A 14,598-nucleotide genomic window follows, 5' to 3' on the forward strand; every position below is an offset into this window, starting at 1 on the left:
AAAATACCGGTTTGTACCAGCAATCTTCGCCGAACAGAGCGTACTTGCGCAGGCGTCCGACAGACGCTGAAGAAGCAAGGGGAGGACACCGAAGACCAGAGAGGCGGCGCTGCGGTCGGTTTTCGAGGTGCAATGGGGACGCCTCCATCGCTGCCAGAGAACTAATTAGCATACCGGTATAAACCGGTATTTTGAACGAACGGCGTGGCGGAGAGCACTTCCACAGGTAGGAGACGAATAGCCTTTTTAAAGGCTATTCCGACGTGTTAACTAGAAAAAAATGTGTTTTAGTGGTAGAATCCCTTCAATAACGGCATTTTATTAGCATATTATATATATTTTTTTTAATTATTTTGTGTCCCCAAGCCATAAGAGACCTTTGAGGACATCTGATCACTTTTTTTTTTGTTAGGAAGGCTGATTTCCCTTATAACTGAGGCTGCTACATTTAGCCTCAGTTGCAGGAGGAATCCAGCCTCCTGCACTCTGTTTTTTACACTTACAGAGCTGATCTGGGTCCTTTAGGACCCAGCAGCTCTTCTAAGACACTGAGCCGGGCAGATCACGTGACCGGGTCAGAGGGCAGCCGCATCATGACGCTGTATACAGAGTGTTCAAGAAGGCAGGGAAGGGAATAAACCCTCCCTGCCATCTCTCTGGGAGCTCCGGCTGAAGTTACAGCCGGCTCCCAGTATCGGCAGCTGCACGATCTCTGTGCAGCTGCTGTGTTTTGATTGGACGTACCAGTACGTCCTGTCAGAACTAGGCAACCACTTCCCGAACGTTTATAGTCTATGGGTGGTCCGGCAGTGGTTAAAAAGTATCAAGACGTTACAAATACTATAGAAATTTGGTATCGCCATGTTTGTACTGACTAGAGATGAGCGAGTACTATTCGAAAAGGTAGTTTCGAATAGCACGCTCCCATAGGAATGAATGGGAGAAGCCAGCGTGCAGGGGGTTAAGCAGCAGGACGCCGGCCCTGGCTGTGTCCATTCATTCCTATAGGAGCATGCTATCTCGCTCATCTCTAGTACCGACTCGCAGAATACAGGTAACGTCATTTTTACCAAACAGTGAACGCTGTAAAAATTGAACCCATATGAATTTGGCACAAATGCATTTTTTCTCCAATTTTCTCCATTTTTTCTCCTCATTCTGAATGTTTTTCCAGCTTCCCAGTACATTGAATGGTGCAATTACAAAGTACAATTTGTCCCGCATGTGACTGTGAACTGAAAAGTTATGGCTCTTGAAATGTGAGGGAAAAATGAAAACGTGAAACCGAAAAATGGCTGGGTTTTTAAGGGGTTAAAGAGGACCTTTCATGTCCTTGGGAACATGCAGTATTATGCACTGCAAGAAAGCCGACTGCGCTGAATTCATCGGCTTTACGGTTCTGTGCCCCCGATGAGAGCTTTCGGTGCCGTTGCCCTTCAGCGTCAGAAGGGCATTTCTGACAGTATGAGAAACGCCGCTCCTGCCAGTAGAGTCCATAGCGCTGACTATCTGTCAGAAACACCCTGAAGCGCTACGGTAACGGCACCGATAGCTCTTCACCGGGGGGCACATAACGGGAAAGCTAAATTCAGGGTACTGTCAGCTTTCTAGTGGTATATAAAACAGCAGGTGACCAAGGGCAAGTTCACACATAGTTTTTTGGTCAGGATTTTGAGGCCGTATCCGCCTCAAAATCCTGACCAAAAACACGGCTCCCATTGAAATCAAAGGGATCCGCTCATTCTTTAGACCGAGTGGCCGCGCGATTCGGCCTGAAGACGCTCCCTCCTCCGGACTAGGACCATTCATTGGGCCTAATCCGCCGCTGGATGCCGATGCAGTGCACTGGCTTTCAGTCGCGGCTACCCGGCTTTTGGACCAGAGTGCCTCAGGTTCTGGTCCAAAAATCTCCATATGAACTTACCCTAAAAGGTCCTCTTGAAGTTGCGCCCCTGCCGTTTCCTAACACCAGGCAATCAAGAAACAGGCCACAACATCTTATTTTTTTCTTTTCATAAGCCTTTATCCGGGCCACCCTCTTTAACATAACATGTAAGGTTCCAAAGAAGAACATTAAGGGGGTGTCTCCACCTAAATTCTCCTCACCCAGGCACATGTGATACAGACACTGACCAGTTCCCGTACTAAGTTACCTCACAAGCTCGTCCTACGTTCCCGCGCTGACTGACACACCGCGCTCAGCCAATCAGAACACTTCCCGCCTACGACGTCCTGTCCAGCTGCTAAGTCTACGGACCGCGAGCAGCCGAGCCGGTGATATAAAGCGCATGCGCAGAGAGCGGCTCTCACAGTGCTTCTATCCGTACCTCACATCTATCATGGTGTCTTACGCGGTGGCTGTAGGGGACTCCCTTATTATGGGGGGTTTGATCCCTGAAGAAAACGATGTGTTGGTGCTGAACAAGAATAATTTTGACCGGGTGCTTTGCTGCAGTGAACACTTGATGGTGGCGTTCTGTAAGTGAGCCGGGACTGGGGTGTGGCCTGTGAGGGGGGGGGAGTCAAATCTGCTGAGGTACTGGGGGTGTAAGCGACCCCCTGGGCTCCTGTCACGTTCCCTTCAAGTTTAGACTTACTTGATGCCATCTTAACCACTTCAGTACTGGGCCAACTTCTTGTCCAGGACCAGACACCTAGTCAGGCTCTTTGTATGTGTGACTTTGAGGACTGAAAGGGTTTTTTTTGGACTGGGTTTTGAGGTGGAGGTCACCTCAGATTTCAGTCCAAAAACCATCTAGCCATGACTGGATTAAGGTGCACGCTGCTCTGGATTAGGCCCGAATGAATGGGCCTGGCGGGGAGTGTCGCGAGGCGGACGTCCGTGGCTGTGGAATCCGCCTGAAGTAAGGGCATGTGGAAATGACCGGTACCCATTGATTTCAATGGGAGGTGTGTGTTTTGTTTTTTTTTTTGGTCAGGATTTTGACGTGGATTCTGTGTCAAAATCCTGACTAAAAAAAAAAAAACCATCTGAACTCAGCCTAATGTTTTGATCAAAAGGTACAAAAAGGTTCAGCTCACCCACAGGTTGATTTCAGACATCGGCTTTTCAATGGTTAAATTCTTCGGGGTGCACGGCAACACTCTATTCCTTGAGTGTAATATCGCCACAGCAAAAACAAATTTCTCCGGCAACTCTCCGATGATAAAATATAACTTTTTTAATCAGAAAACATCATAAAATGACACAAAATTTGATGTCGATCACAAAATAAAGAAAAAAAATTATATAATTATATAATTAATATATATAATAAAATTATATAATTTTTTTTTATTTTGTGATCGACATCAAATTATCATTTTATGACGTTTTCTGATTAAAAGTTATATTTTATCATCGGAGAGGTGCCGGAGAAATTTGTTTTTGCCGTAATGTTTTGATCACTTGTGGTGGTCAACTAATTTTTTTTTTTTTTTTTTTTTTTCTCTCCCCATTTATTTAACCCATTAACTGCCAGTATCCCCAATTGGAGATCGGGTACTTTAACCCACTTACAAATGCCATCTGTCATTGAGGAATAGAGACAGGACATTCCCATGCTTCAGCAGGATATCGCCTGTGATAGTAAACCTAAAACTGATTGTGCATGATTTACTGGGGCTGGTACACTTAACCCCAGTTACAGGAGGAATACAGCCTCCTGACCGTTCTATAGAACTGATCTGGGTCAGCTCTTTCAGACTCTGAACTTGGTGGACCATGTGAACGCCAGGACAGAGGTCAGCTGCATCATGGTGGCGCCAATAGCTATGTATACAGCAGTCCTTTGAGCGATTGGGAAGGCACAGAATGTAATTTCCCTTCCCTCTTTCTGGGAGCTCTCGCTGAGGTTACAGCTGACTCCTCGTTATAATTTCGCGCAGCTGTTGAAATCTGATTGAACATGCCTGTACGTCCTTGCAGAAGTAGTTATAAAAACCTTCCCTAGACTCCTTGTCAAAAACAGTTTACTTTGGACATCCCCTATAATGGCCAGGATATGATGCCAGGGCAGTGTAATGCAGCTCTGCCCTATTAAAGTGGAGCTCTGCTACTAGGTAGATGTATTTACTTATTTTATTAACCCTTTGGTCCGTTGCAGGAATAAAAGAACGGAAAAATGGCAACGAATCCCGAGAGACCCTGGGACTAAAGCTGGCTGATTTTGACCTAAGTCAAAATGTTGATTGAGCATTTTCCTTCCATTAATGGCAAATATTTTGGTCCCCCCCCCCCCCCCACCTCCATTTTAAAGGATGTGCTGCATGAACCTTGCAAGTTTTGTTTGGACCAAATACATTCAAACTGAAACTATTAAACTCTGGGTTCTGATGTCAGGACCTCAGAGGCCTAAGATTGGGCCTCAGTGGTCATATAGGGTTAGGATGCGTAGTTGCAAGCGTTACAATGCCATGTCGCACACAGAAGAGAAAAGGGAGTCTGGCCGGAGCCCAGGAGAGAGTTGAGTAAGGCTCTGTTCAGATCATGGTTTTTACATTCATTTATCGGATGCAAACAGATGGCCATAGATAGACACCAATGTTAAAAACAAAAAAAAACAGATCTATTGTTGTCCATCCTTTTTTGAAGGGCCAAAAACGTAGTATACCACACTTTTGTGTCCGTCCTTAAAAAATGGACTGCAACGGATTTTAACATTGATGTCTGTGTAAGGGCTAGTTCACATGGGGCAAAATGGTCAGGATTTTGATTCGGAAACTGCGTCAAAATCCTGCTAAAAAAGCCTCCCATTCAAATCAATGGGATCCAGTCATTTCCTTTTTCCGTGAGCAGGAACAAAAAGAAGCGAGCTGCTCTTTCTTCGGGCAGATTCTTCAGCTGCAGACGTCCGCCTTGTGACACCACCCTCCTGACTAGGCCCATTCACTTGGGCCTAATCTGGAGTTAAGCCATGATGGAATGTGCACATGTGGAACCCCATGTGAACTAGCCCTAAACAGATGATCTGTTTTTATCTGCCTCAAAATCTTGACCAAAAAGACGTTTCCCGTTGAAATCAATGGGAGCCGGGCAGTTCTTTTTTTCCAGGAGCCGTTTGTTCCGGCTGCTGAAAATATAAGTGAGATGCTCATTCTTCAGGTGGATTCACCTTGCGACATCTGCCTGAAGACACTCCCTCCCAACTAGTCCCATTCATTTGGGCCTAATCCAGAGCGGAGTGCGCAACTGGCTGCCGGACCAAAAAACCCCATGTGAACTATTAGAACTATTCTCTAACTATTATTAGAGACCTCAGAGTATAATCTCCGTTTTGGTTTGGACGTGTTCAGTCTCAAACAAAATCGCCATGCAAACCTCACAAGTATTGTAATAACCGAACCAAAATAACCAATGTGACTAAAATGACACAGGTTGATGTTCACTTTTGGTTATTTTTTTTTAATTACTGCTGACTGTAATGGGGTCCGACAGATGTCTAGCTTAAGATGTTGTTGGATTGTAGTATTTTTATCTGGCAATTTCGGTAGGCTCTAGAGAATCCCATCCCCATTTTGTGCTAAAATACGCGTAGCAGACACACTGCGACTTCCAAAACAGTTTTGGTTTTGGAAATCGCAGCGTGTCAATTATACCTAGAGAAATGTCAGCGGTTTCCATATAGGTATAATAGAACCAGGATGCGTTGCTGCCCTTGTTGTTTTTCCTGCAGTGCTTTTTTTTTTTTTTTTTTTTTTTTTTTTTTTTTTTTTTTTTTGTGGTGTATCACATGGGGCCTGAAATCAAATCATATATTTTTTTTTTGGGCAGACACAAATTGCTTGAATGTTATTGCAGCTTTTCTTCTTGTGACTATGAGCTTGACATCAGGACAGAGGCCGACGCAATTGTCAGCACTGCTACCTCTTATAACATCTGATCTGTGGGGTCCTGCTGTTGGGGTCTCGCCAATCACATACTGATTTATGATAGGTCCTCAATATGCAAGTCCCAGAGAACACCATGTGAACACTTCTAGCACATATGTAGTAAGTGCAGTAAAGAGGACTGTTTCTGGAATCCTGTCTCTTACCCAGATGTATGGCCACTAGGAATCTCTGTGGGCCCCGGACACTTGATGCTAATGCTTTAGTTAAGTCCATGCTGCAAAGGCGCTATTTGTGGTGTAGTGATCTACGGTATGTCTCTTCCCTAAGGAATACACAAACTGCTGTCCTGCCTTTTTTTAGGAGCAGGCATTAAACTAAAGCCAGCGATGTCCGCTCTGTGTAATGCTCTTAATGAGTGTTTAATGTGGACACGTCTGCCCGGGCACTGGTTCTCTGCCATAGTAGCTTTAACCAAACCATTCATAGATGATCTTCAGCGTGTAGATGACTCTGCAGTCTGTGACCCTGATGCTAGTAGAGGCTGGTGGTGACTGCTGTATATTGTCTAGGTTATTGATCATGTTCATCTTTCTACAGGTTCTCCCTTATGTGAACAATGCAAGGCCCTCGCCCCCGAATATGAGACAGCTGCCAATCTACTAAAAGAGGAAGGTTCAAAGATCCGATTGGCTAAGGTCGATGCTACCGAAGAGCCAGAGTTGGCACAACGGTTTGGCGTCCAAAAGTATCCAACGATCATATTTTTCAAAAATGTGGACAATCCTTCACGTGAAGAATATTCAGGTAAAGTCTAAAACGTGTTGTGATAAGGGGTGTAAGTATTCAGGGCCATAATATAAACATCTCTACAGTGTGTGCCTACCAGGCAGTGGTAAATGGAACAGATGGCACATGGTTAGTATCTGTGCACAGTCTGTCCTCAACAGAACTTGCCTATTGACTAGACAAAAGTTGGAATAGGACTTGCATCATATTTATTGCTTCGGTCCTCCCACACTAATCATCTGGTGCAAAAAAATAAAATAAAATGAGTTTATGGCTGTGTGCATGGAGCCATAGAAGTGAATGAGCCCGTATGCTATGTCTTATCATGGATCTGTAGTACATGGACTAAAGTTATGGTAATGTACAAGGGCTTCTTAGTGTCTAATACGTGTCCTCATAACAGCTGGCAGCGAGGCAGCAGATATTGTCAATTGGCTGATGGAACGGACCGGTCCCTTTGCTACCACTCTGGCTGATGAGGTGGCTGTTGGTGCTTTGGTGGAAGACAATGTAATTGTGGTTATTGGTTTCTTTAAGGTAAGATTATCATAAAAATTATTATTTTTTTTTTAATTTAGCAGCCATGTTTTCTAATCCTGGACAATCCCCTTTAAAGAGGACCTTTCACAATTTTTCACACAGGCAGTTCTATATACTGCCGGAAAGCTGAGAGTGCGCTGAGTTCAGTACACTGTCGGCTTTCCCGATCTGTGCCCGGTGTGAAGAGCTTAGGCCTGGTACCGTAGCTCTTCTATGGTCAGAAGGGCGTTTCTGACAGTTAGCCAGAGACGTCCTTCTGCCTCACGGCGCCAATCGCGCTGTACTGTGGAGCGGGGAGGAACTCCTCCCCGCTCACACTCTACAGCGCGATAGGCGCCACGAGGCAGAAGGACGTCTCTGGCTAACTGTCAGAAACACCCTTCTGACCATAGAAGAGCTACGGTACCGGGCCGTAAGCTCTTCACACCGGGCACAGATCGGGAAAGCCGACAGTGTGCTGAACTCAGCGCACTGTCAGCTTTCCGGCAGTATATAGAACTGCCTGTGTGAAAAATGGTGAAAGGTCCTCTTTAAAAGGGAATGTCTGGGGAGTTAATCTAACTTGTCTGATCCGGTTAACCCTTGATGATGAACCAGGGTGTGATCAGAACCAGTATTCTGACCCACAGGTTGCTACGCCCCATAGCCTCCCTTCTCTGATCTCACAGGTGCCTGTGTTTTGGGGGGCTGGCTTTACTATAGTCAACCAGCCCCTCTATCTTGTGGATAGAGGAGGTGCCATGACCAAGTGTTGAAAGAAGTGGCACAGATACATGACTTCTGCTTTATTGAAAGTTTTTAAGATTGACAGATATGACCAAGTGCTATACTCTCTTCAGTAGTCCCATAGAGTTCATTGCAGCGGACATGTATATGACAGTCTGAATTGCTGGTGGATGCCCCTGAACCTTGTGAGGACATAAAAGTATTGGATTTCTCTTACACTCTCGCCCCATTTTGGTTTCCACATTGTAAGTGTGAACCCACTACTGTTCAGCACTATTTTTATAGGGCATATGGACATCATGGAGGGCAACCTTTCGATTTGATAGATGGGAACTGTCCTTGTTCATTCATATGATATGGAAAGTGTGATTTACTTTAAGTTTTCTCTCCCCCCACAGGACCCAGAGTCTGACCTCGCCCAGGCTTTCCTGCAGACCGCAAAGACCATGCAAGATCTTCCATTTGGCATCACTTCTAGCGATGCTGCTTTCTCCAGGTATGGAGTTGCGAAGGACAGTATTGTACTTTTCAAGAAGGTGAGGATTTTATTTGGCTATGAGACTACCAATATCAAAGGACTTTCATAATCTGTGTACTTGGGGTGTCAGTATCTATTGGAAACTGCACCACAAACCAATTCCAAGGAAGTTGGGATGTTGTGTAAAACAAATAAAAACAGAGTGATGATTTGCAAATACTTTTCAACCTACATTCAGTTTAATACCTAACCTGTTTCCAATTAACCTGTTCACCTGTAGAAGCTACAAATAGGTGTTTTTTTTTTGTTTTTTTTTTAGCATTCCTCAATTTTCCCAGCTTTTTTGGAATGTGTTCCAGGCATCAAAATGAGCGAATTTTTTTTTTTTTTTTCTTCCCCTTCCCCATTTGGCTGAATATAGGGTCTGTGCGCTTTAACTGCACAGCGCTTGCAGTTGCGCTGATATTCTGTTCGGGGGGACGGGGTCCTCCTGCGGACTCCTTCCGGACAAGAGGCAAACGCTAATGTGAACTTGCTCGTCCTGCAGAACCAGCATTGATTGGCCAAATGCTATACAGTGTACAGCATTTGGCCAATCAACGCTGGTTCTGCTGGAGGCTCCTCTGTGAGGAGGCGGAGTCTAAGATCTGACCACAGTGAAGATTGCTGTGGTCTGATCTTAGACTCCGCCTCCTCACAGACGAGCCTCTGGCAGAACCAGTGTTGATTGGCCGAATGCTGTAGACTGTAGCATTCGGACAATCAATGCTGGTTCTGAATCAAATTTTTACTGCGAATAGGAGTAGTATGAGTATTTCAAATACCGTAGCATTATATCGAATACTACTCTCTCATCTCTAGTCCCAACTTCATTGGGGTTGTAGGACCATGTGATCTTTCAACAGCTGAGACTTGGTACATGTAGTGACTGCGTGAAATTGTCTCCAGCATGGCTCTGTCTTAATTTCCTAAAAGCCAGACGTCTGAAGCATTATCAGGAAAATGAGACGTGTAGGAAGTATCAGTTTATTCTAAAAGGAAGTTGGGCAATTTACTTGTATTGTTTGGCTTCTGATCGAGCTGTCACTTTATAACTTGGCGACCTGGGTTGTTTATGCAAATGGCAGTCAAAACTGGCCCATTGACATTCCCTATAGTGGAATACATTATCTTGAGAGCATATCTGTATAGATTAGCACTAATCCTATTGGCAATGTGTGTGTCTTAAGTTGTACTGTAAGGATTTGCTTGTCTGTCTTCACATTTGGTTAGAAATTCATTAACACGTCCATTATGTAACTGCTGTCACTCACAGTTTGATGAAGGCAGGAACAACTATGATGGGGAAGCAACAAAGGAGCAAGTCGTGAACTTCATAAAATCCAACCGGGTACCTGTGTTCATTGAGTTTACTGATCAGGTAAGAGAATTGTCTCCTAAACATTGTTTGGATCTGTAGCTGCAATGTCCAGCCACTATAGTGTTAAACCTGATTACTTCATACTACTTATGTCTGTCGCTCATAAGTTGGCTACAAGACTTTCAGAGTTATCAGACTTAATGGCCATTTATATCTCTTCTAGACTGCACCAAAGATTTTTGATGGACAGATTAAGACACAAATTCTGTTTCTTCTGCCAAAGAGTGCATCTGACTACCAAGACAAACTGGACAATTTTAAGAAAGCAGCCACAAGCTTCAAAGGAAAAGTAAGCACTGGTGTAGTCCTTGGCAGACATGTGCTGCTGTATAGGGGTATGTCAGGTATAAACAGATCATTCTGACTTGAGAATAGAACACATTGTGCACAGAACCTCATCTTATTCTGACCAACCGGGTTTAATGGTTGCCTTTTCTCTCCTAGATCCTCTTTGTCTTAATTGATAGCGATCTCCCTGATAACCAAAATATCCTGGAGTTCTTTGTATTGAAAAAGGAGGATTGCCCAGCTGTTAGACTGATCGTTTTGGATATGGAGATCTCCAAATACAAACCAGAAACTGACAACTTCTCCGCTGACTCCATCAAGGATTTTTGCGACCGTTTCTTGGCTGGCAAAGTTAAGGTAAAATCTTTTGTGTTGAGTAAGAATGGCGAAGTCTACATGGGCCGCTTCTGGTCTGAGTTTCCTTTAGACTATGTGCTAGTTTAAAACTGCACCCCTCCCCTCTACATAGCCCCATCTTATGAGTGAGAATGTACCAGAGGATTGGGATAAAAACCCAGTGAAGGTGTTGGTCGGGAAGAACTTTGAGGAAGTGGCCTTTGATGAGAAGAAGAATGTATTTGTTAACTTCTGTGAGTATAGACGACTAGTCCAATCCTGCAAGATTCTGATTTGAGTGCCTAAAATGACACTGATGTTCTGTTCAGATGCTCCCTTTAGTGGTCACTGCAAATTGCTCTCACCAATCTGGGACCAACTGGGCGAGAAGTTCAAGGACCATCTAGACATTATACTTGCAAAAATCGATGCCACGGCCAATGAACTTGAAGCTTTTAAGATCATAACCTTCCCCACTCTGAAATATTTCCCAGCTGGAACAGAGAGGAAGGTAGGTGACTAACCGTAGGTATTAATGTAGTTTTCTGGGCACGTACGCTAGTCTATATGGTATTAATAATACATGCTCTACTAGATCATCAACTACAACGGGGAGAGAACGTTAGAAAGACTCTCAAACTTCTTGACAAGTGGTGGCCAGGACTAAACTGCCCGTGAGGTGAGGGTGCCTGGACATTCTTGAGTGTTCAACAAATATTCTGTGTGGTGTCATTACCCAATTCCTCTTGTTCAGTTTGCAGGACCTTGACGATCCAGATGAAACAATTGAGCATCTTTTGAGGTCCACAAAGATGCTCATCTTCTGGCTGTCCAAGTTTTAAGAGGGAGAACTTCTAGAAAAGCTTACATCCTTGTTAGAACTCTGAAGAAAAAACAGTGACACTTGTCGTCCAGATTTGTACATTAGGGCCTTTTTCTGAGGGGGGTGTGTGTGTAAAGATCTGGCCTTGTTTTATGGTCAGTGTTATTTCTCACTGTGATGCAGATATACAAATATATAATATATTTCACTTTCAGTCGCATTCTCTGTAAGTTTGGTACTTGTTGCTTTCTATATTTATGTATTGGCTGGTGACCTGAACCTAAGGGCTGTCCTTGTCCCTCCCATTCCATCTTAAGAGAGTAAATGGGGCAACATAATGTAAGCTGCACATACAGTACGGTCTCCCCACATCAGCACCTGCCCAACATTGTCCGCTATAGACAGTACCATCTTTACCTGCTGATGGGGACAGTGATTATCCTTTGCTTTATATTAAAAAAAAAACTAAGACCATAGATATACCGCCAAAGAGGCTGCGCTGTCATGACTGTGTTGAGAGCTTATCTAATAATCTAGCTGTAAGGCTAAGGCCCCACATTGTGGCTAGGCAGGTTTTTTTTTTGTTTTTTTTTTGTTTTCACATTCAGAGCCATATGAGAACTTAATTTTGTAGGATAAAATGTAATTTGTAATGGCACATTTAACAACATACTGGAAAGCTGTGTCTCTCTTATGGGCTTGGTTTTTTCAGTGGGCAGCAAAAAGGACAGGTCTCCTGTAGTCCTGTTGGCAAATATCAAATTTATATAGTTGAAATTTGTTGGAAAAAAATATATAAAAATTCAGACACCTATTGGCAAGGTAGTAGGGTATGGAGATGGCGGGGACTGTTAAAATAATGCGTGTGATTAGAGTAATGTTATACAGTAGAGACCCGGTGGCCATTCTATCTCAAAGTGACCACCATATCTAAAGACCTGAAGTCCGCCATACTAGCTACACGTGACGTACTATATTTTTATATTTAATGTGTTTTTCGAAAGGCAGGTCATGTGATTGCATCTACATACATCTTTATATAGTTTTTTTTTTTTTTTTTTTGCTGTGCAAAAAACCCCGCAGACACGTCTATAGCCGCACTCAGCACCGTGTATATACACACACTAATAAACAATCGTAGACATACTTTGTCCATGTGCAGCCATTTGCTGTGGAAGGAGGTGAGTGACCTTGCCAAATTCAGAATGACCTGGAGGCTGGGGTCACATGTCTCAGAGTGAAGACTAAACATGTTGCATGTGAAGCCTACAGAACCTATGTGTGAACAGGCATGGACGAGATGACCTGTAGTCAGTGTGCTCATTATGTTTAGTCCACCTTTGCTGTTTTACACTAGTAGGATTCACATGTCAGAGCCCAACCAGTTTTCACCTTAGTCTTAGGGCCTGTGCACACGATTTAATGCAGCGCTCATTCTGACACATAAACACGTGTCAGAGTCAGCACTTCAAAACAGAATCCCATAGACTTCAATGTGTTCCGTCTTACACATTGAAATCGATGGGAGGCTTTTTAACACATTGATTTCAATGTGTTACGCTCGTCAAACGGAACCCATTGAAGTCAATGGAATTCTGTTCTGAAGCACTGACACGAGTTTATAAAACATATTTGATGTGAACTTTGCCCTTTGGAGAAGGAATCCTGGAGGTGATGATACAGCCCCCACAGATACAGCCCTGATCTCATCACCATTTAGTCTGTCTGGGATGATATGAAGAGACAAACGGATTGGAGCAAGAAACATCCACAGAAGATCTTTGCTTAGTTCTCCAAGATGGCGGCGGGAACAACCTCCCTGCCAAAAACTGCAAGCACAGAGAAGAAGTGGTGGAAGGCAAAGGGCAAACGTCACACTAAATATTGATGGGATTTACATTTCACTTAAGGGTTAAACTATTAACCCTTTTTAAAAATATTCTTATTTTGCAGCATTTTTCACCTCCTCCCTACTCACGGCGGGTTACCTGTATCATGGAAGCTGGCTGACTATATCATTATAATATTACGGCCAGTTTGTAATGGTTTTCTGACCACTCAAAACTGTCCCTGACTCAGATTCCCCAGCCCTGACATGTTTACCAACAGCTATAATTTACCCACCCCCATATACATGCATACTTAGCCAAGTCAGACAACAGTGGGGGTTGCTTATCTACCATGAGAACAAAAGGTTCTCAGGCATGTTGAAATCCAACATGCCTGAGCCTTCTCTTCCGAGTCAGCATACCATCGTACAGGTAGTAGGAGACAGGTTGGACTGGCATTCATCAAACATGTATGGTGACCTGACTTTCAGTCTAAGGGTGTGTTCATACAGGAATTTGTAGATTGAAAATGAAAAATTCTTTAGAAATTCAGAAACTGGATTTTTCAGCTTAAAGAGGACCTTTCACCGATTTGGGCACATGCAGTGTTATATACTGCTGGAAACTGACAGTGCGCTGAATTCAGCGCACTGTCGGCTTTCCCGATCTGTGCCCCGGGTGAAGAGCTATCGGTCCTGGTACTGTAGCCCTCCACAGTCAGAAGGGCGTTCCTGACACTCTGTCAAGTACGTCCTTCTCCACAGCAGCGCCTATCACGCTGTACAGTGTGAGCGGGGAGGAATTCCCCCTCCCCTCCTGATAATACTCGTCTATGGATGTGCACTGTGAGCAGGGGGAGGGGGCGTTCCTCCCCGCTCACACTGTACAGTGCGATAGGCGCTGCTTTGAAGAAGGATGTACCTGACAGTGTGTCAGGAACGCCCTTCTGACTGTAAAGAGCTACGGTACCGGGACCGATAGCTTTTCACCCGGGGCACAGATCGGGAAAGCCGACAGTGCGCTGAATTCAGTGCACTGTCAGCTTTCCAGCAGTATATAACACTGCATGTGCCCAAATCGGTGAAAGGTCCTCCTTAATTGAATCCATTTTAGGCTAAGGCCCCATGTTGCAGAAACGCAGCTTCTTTTGTTGCAGATTTTGCTGTTTGTTGTTTTTTTTTGAGCCAAACCTAGGAGTGACCACAAAAGGAATGGGAAATATATAGGAAGTACTTAGGGCTAGTTCACACGTAAAAACCTCCTGGCTTATTTTCGTCCTGAAAAAAAAAGCTTCCTAATTAGGAGACGGTTTTTGACCTTGAGGCGTTTTTCTGGAGCAGATTTAGTTAAAAACTGCTTCAGAAAACGCCAGGCGGTTTTCCCCTCCCCTAAAGTGAATGGACTGTATAAAAAAAAAAAAAAAAAAAAACGCTAGGCGATTTCAGTCGCTTTTTTTTGCCAAAAAAAAGCTAGGCGTTTTTTGCCTCCCATTCACTTCTATTGATTTCCTCAGGCTGAATCCGCCTGAAGAAAGGTCATT

General features: G+C 44.0%; 1 protein-coding gene across 1 annotated transcript; it reads left to right on the forward strand.

Moving 5' to 3' along the window:
• The first annotated feature begins 2,339 nt into the window (after positions 1-2,339).
• On the forward strand, positions 2,340-11,181 carry LOC142209071 (protein disulfide-isomerase-like). The gene is made up of 11 exons (XM_075278015.1): positions 2,340-2,478; positions 6,430-6,636; positions 7,022-7,155; positions 8,283-8,420; positions 9,678-9,782; positions 9,946-10,071; positions 10,227-10,427; positions 10,540-10,660; positions 10,736-10,917; positions 11,002-11,085; positions 11,161-11,181. The coding sequence occupies exons 1-10, from the start codon at positions 2,340-2,342 to the stop codon at positions 11,071-11,073; spliced, it is 1,425 nt and encodes a 474-aa protein (XP_075134116.1). The 3' UTR covers positions 11,074-11,085; positions 11,161-11,181.
• The last annotated feature ends 3,417 nt before the right edge of the window (positions 11,182-14,598 follow it).

This window comes from Leptodactylus fuscus, chromosome 6 (assembly GCF_031893055.1).
Source record: "Leptodactylus fuscus isolate aLepFus1 chromosome 6, aLepFus1.hap2, whole genome shotgun sequence".
Taxonomy (NCBI): domain Eukaryota; kingdom Metazoa; phylum Chordata; class Amphibia; order Anura; family Leptodactylidae; genus Leptodactylus; species Leptodactylus fuscus.